Source organism: Propithecus coquereli, unplaced genomic scaffold (genome assembly GCF_000956105.1).
Source record: "Propithecus coquereli isolate 6110/MARCELLA unplaced genomic scaffold, Pcoq_1.0 Scaffold196, whole genome shotgun sequence".
Lineage (NCBI taxonomy): Eukaryota > Metazoa > Chordata > Mammalia > Primates > Indriidae > Propithecus > Propithecus coquereli.
Window position 1 is genome coordinate 1,621,516 of NW_012144522.1, and position 4,378 is coordinate 1,625,893.

The following is a 4,378-nucleotide window of genomic DNA, read 5'->3' on the forward strand; positions in this document are numbered from 1 at the left end:
GAACCTCTCTGATCTTTGTGTGAAACTGCAATAACGTGTATATTGTTCAGTTTGACAGAAACCTAAAAGTCTATTAGGCTTTGTTTTCTTGTCTTCATTATTTTTTTCATTTTGCTTCTTGATCTCAATAATTTCTAATAGCCTATCATCAAGTGTGCTCATTCTTTTTTCTGCCTTGTTTCCTCTGCATTTAAATTACCCTAATAACTTTTTCAGTTCATTTATTATATTTCAGCTCCAAAATGTTTGTCTGGTTCTTTTTTATAGCTTGTCTCTTTGTTGATATTCACATTTTGTTCATATGTTATATTCCCGATTTTGTTTAGTTATCTATCTCTGTTCCCTTTTAGTTCATGAAATATCTTTAAGACAGTTATTTCAAATATTTTTCAAGTAATGCCAAGGGCTGCATTTCTTTTGGGTTAGTTTCCGAAAAGTTTTATTTTGCCATTTATTTGGCATTGTTTTTCTGTGTTTCTGTAGGACTTATAATCCTTTGTTGTGGTCGTTCCCTTCACGCTGAAGTGCCGTGGCACAGTCACAGCTCACTGCAACGCCCGGCTCCAGGGCTCAAGCGATCCTCCTAGCTCAGCCTCCCAAGGAGCTGGGACTACAGACTTTACTGACTGGCTTCACGCAGGGCAACACCTTCACTAATCAGCCCAGGATAAGGCTCTGGGACCTCTCAGTTCTTTTCTGGGGTTATATCTTCCCTGGCCTGGTATATGTGCTTTACTCCAGTATATGTGGCTGCTTATAAAGTATTTGTTTTTCCCAAGAGAATTGTCCCTTCTTCTTCAAGGTCTTCAGTGTCTGTGATATTTCTCTACTCAAAGTCTCTCCCTGCCATTCCCCACCCCAACCTTCCTGGCACCGGAGAATCTGTGCTACTCTAATGCACTGCAGAACCTGCTTATAATTTCAGTCGCCTCCGATCTGACATGCAAATAGGCCACTGTTCCTTTCAGTAATCAAAGTCAGGCAAGACAGAATCCAGTCCTTTGTGCAGATGCCAGACAAGCCAAAATGATGAATGCAAATTCTACTATTTTCTCCCATTCGAAGAAGGAAATAGGGAGGAAGGCACAAATACTGTGCTGGGGAGGAGATGGGGCAAAGATGAACAAATTTCCACAAACTTTCCTACACTTTCTGGGTCAGTTTTGTGTTGATTAGGTGTTCATTGGGCACTGAGCTTCTGTACTGGTTCTAGACTCTTCCCAAAGAGTCTATTTTGGACCATACGTTGTTGTTAAGACGGTGTCTCCATGGAGGAATGAGGGCCTGGCATTTGCGAGTCTGCCTTCTTGCGGACATCACTCTTTATGTCTCTTTTTATTTTGAAGATTATCTTAACAGGTCTGTTGATGTGATTTCAAAATATAGGAGCCAGAAAAAGAGACACTATTATTTTATACAACAAACAAGGGGACTTACCCTAAAAATTTTAATATGTAAAAATAGTTTAATTTCTTTTTTTAAACACATAATATTTTGATTAGTGAATTGTTTTAGTTTTTTCACTAATGCGATCAAGCTCATGCCTTGGCAACAGCCACCTGCTAGCTTGTTTCCTTAAACATCTCTGCCTACCCAGCCAGGGGATCATCATTCTGCCCCGATGGTTTCCTACATTGCTGTACCCTTGGTAAAGTTTCATTGTATCTCTGTGGACAGAACAACTTCATTCATCTTAATTTCTTGGCCATTTCCAGGTGGTTTTTTTCCCATGTCCTCCTAAAAATATTCATGCACAAGGAATCTTTATGTAGGATTTTGTTAAATATATGGGCAGAAATAGAACTCATGGGACATCCAATTTGATGCATGATATGTGAAATAGCAAATATTTAAGAGATGTAAAACTGCTTTCTTTCCACGTCATCATACTGTCTCCCTTTTGAATCCCTTCTTGTCCCACTCCTATAGTGTAATTCCCATATTTATGCATGGATCAGTGTTTCTTTCCAAGGTCAGAATTTGAACTACTCTAGTACAGTTATATGAGGGCTGTCCTTAAAGTATCCAGCCATTGTTAATATCATTGTTTATTTAATATCATTTTTCATATTATGTGGCTAGATACTTTCCAGACAGCCCTCATATTCCCAGATTTGCATGCACAGTTTATTCCTACATGCCTATTACTTCCTGCCCTCTACTCTTGCCCTGGCTCCATCCTGGCCTTTCAATACATGGTACCTTGATCTGGATGGAATATATTGTTACTTCCCAGCATATTAATTTTGTATTCCTGAACTCCCCAATTTCCACAGGACACCCTCACCTCCCACACTGCTCTCACTGTGTAAGGCAAGATGTTACTCATCCACTTAGCAATGTCAGGATGCTTCCTTAATCAATATGTACAGGGGGTGATGACTCAGCTACCATTATTCTGAGGGATGGCTGAGTAGCACCATTAGCAACACAGCTCAGCTCTTGTATCTCCCTTGTATTTCTTTATATGCTTAAAGTATTTGCTGTGACCAGTTATCTTCTATGCTGCCCGGGTGAACAGTTGTGCGTGAGAACGTGTCTGATCTTGCAGGCCCAGGATCAAATCCTCTCATTCTCAATTACTTTCTGTGCAAATTGGTGTTAAATACATGAATACTGTGGGCCCGGTGTCTTTATTTGGAAAATAATGATAATTTATCTGAAAGTTTTCAACACAAGTTAGCGCTGTGTGAGGCCTTAGAATATTGCATGTTTTACAGAAAAGTCTCAAAAGTTCCTGTGTTTAATGATTTATCAACTTTACAATGAGACGGTCCTTTCCCTGTCTTATTTAACTCACTGTACCATGAGAAATACCATAGACTGGGAGGAATAAACCACAAAAATCTATTTCTCCTAGACCATGAGGCTGAGAAGTCAAGATTAAGGTCGGTGCCAGACAAATTGGTTCCTGGTGAGAGTCCTCCTCCTGGTTTACCCCTGACTGCCCCACATAGTAGAAAGAACGACAGGAAACAAGCTGTTATGTCTGTTCTTTTAAGGGCATTAATTCTGCTTATGAGGAGTCCACCTTCATGACCTAATTGTGTCCCAAAGGCTGCACTGGCAATAACATCCCACTGGGGATTAGGACCTTGGCATATGAATTTTCGCTGGCATATTCAGACCATAGAGGCTGCATTATATTTTGTATGTTTTTATTTTTCTGTTTGTTCTAAACAATATGTTCTCTCATCTCAGTTAATGAATTTTCTAAGTACAAACTCTATTATATGTATTTTGTGGCTGATTATTAAAAGGTGATACATTATTAACCTGTTATTAAAGGACGATACATATATAGGGAATTGCTCCATTGACTATTACATAACTGCCTGTGAAATCATAATTGTGATTTCTCACTTCATTACCTAATTCTTATTTTGTGTAATGCTATGTATTTACCTGACCTCGTGCATCAAATGTCAGTGATCTTAACATATATTCCAGTTCTCATATCATGTGCTGCTTCTGAAATACTAGTTCCTACTTTTTTGTTAAGAGGGAAGTGTTTAGAATTTCACAGACTATAACTTTGTATAAATATGGTTATTAATTATTTGCTTCCTTGTTTTATTGTGGACTACTATGTTTTATTAATTAGTTTTTATTAAGATTTACAGATGATGGTTTTCCAGTATGTTTTATGCAATATAACTGGCGTGCATCAGTTATTAATGTCACAAATGTCTATATATGTATAGTTTTATAACAGGTATTCCAAAAAATATAGTATGTTCTAACTTTTATTAACTTTTTACTTATTTTCTCAGTGCTATTACTGTTTTACAGTTCAGAATTACCATTTATTTAGATTAGTCATTGCATAAGTTTATTGTGGCTTATTTACCATTAGAGTATATTGTGCAGTACATTAGCATTTACACATACAGTGTAAATATGCTATAATTATGTACAATCTAATTTGTTTTCTTTTCAATAACGAGACAACCATATGTTTTCCGAACATAGTTCTGTTACCAATTGGTGTGTACTTTGGAGTCAAGGTAGAAAAATATTAATACTCCTCTCAAGACTAGCATAAGTTTGTGCAATGTGAGTGTTTTGATCATAGGATGTTTGAAACTAGGCTTTCCTAAAATTCATTTGAATTACATGTAATCACCCTTTTTTTTTTATTAAAGATTCTTATTCCTATTATTTTCCTAAAAATCGAAAATCACGATTGGGAAGTTTTATAACTGTGTTCAATATTAAGTATGATTTTTTGTGTAGTATTGTTTTTTAATATGAAATATTTATTTACCATCTGTAATTAATCAGAAACCTGTGGTTCTTTATATCTTGTAGATATCTCTCCTAAAAGTGTGATCCAGGAATCACCCCCAATAGGGAACAGCTATACAGGAGAAATATT

At 36.8% G+C, this 4,378-nt stretch overlaps 1 protein-coding gene across 1 annotated transcript in view; it reads left to right on the forward strand.

The window, feature by feature from the left end:
- LOC105809561 (zinc finger protein 845-like) overlaps nucleotides 1-4,378 on the forward strand; it is a 55,728-nt gene that overhangs the window by 17,956 nt on the left and 33,394 nt on the right. The window contains 1 exon segment of the mRNA XM_012643397.1: nucleotides 2,869-2,876. Coding sequence (XP_012498851.1) covers nucleotides 2,869-2,876 — 8 coding nt within the window.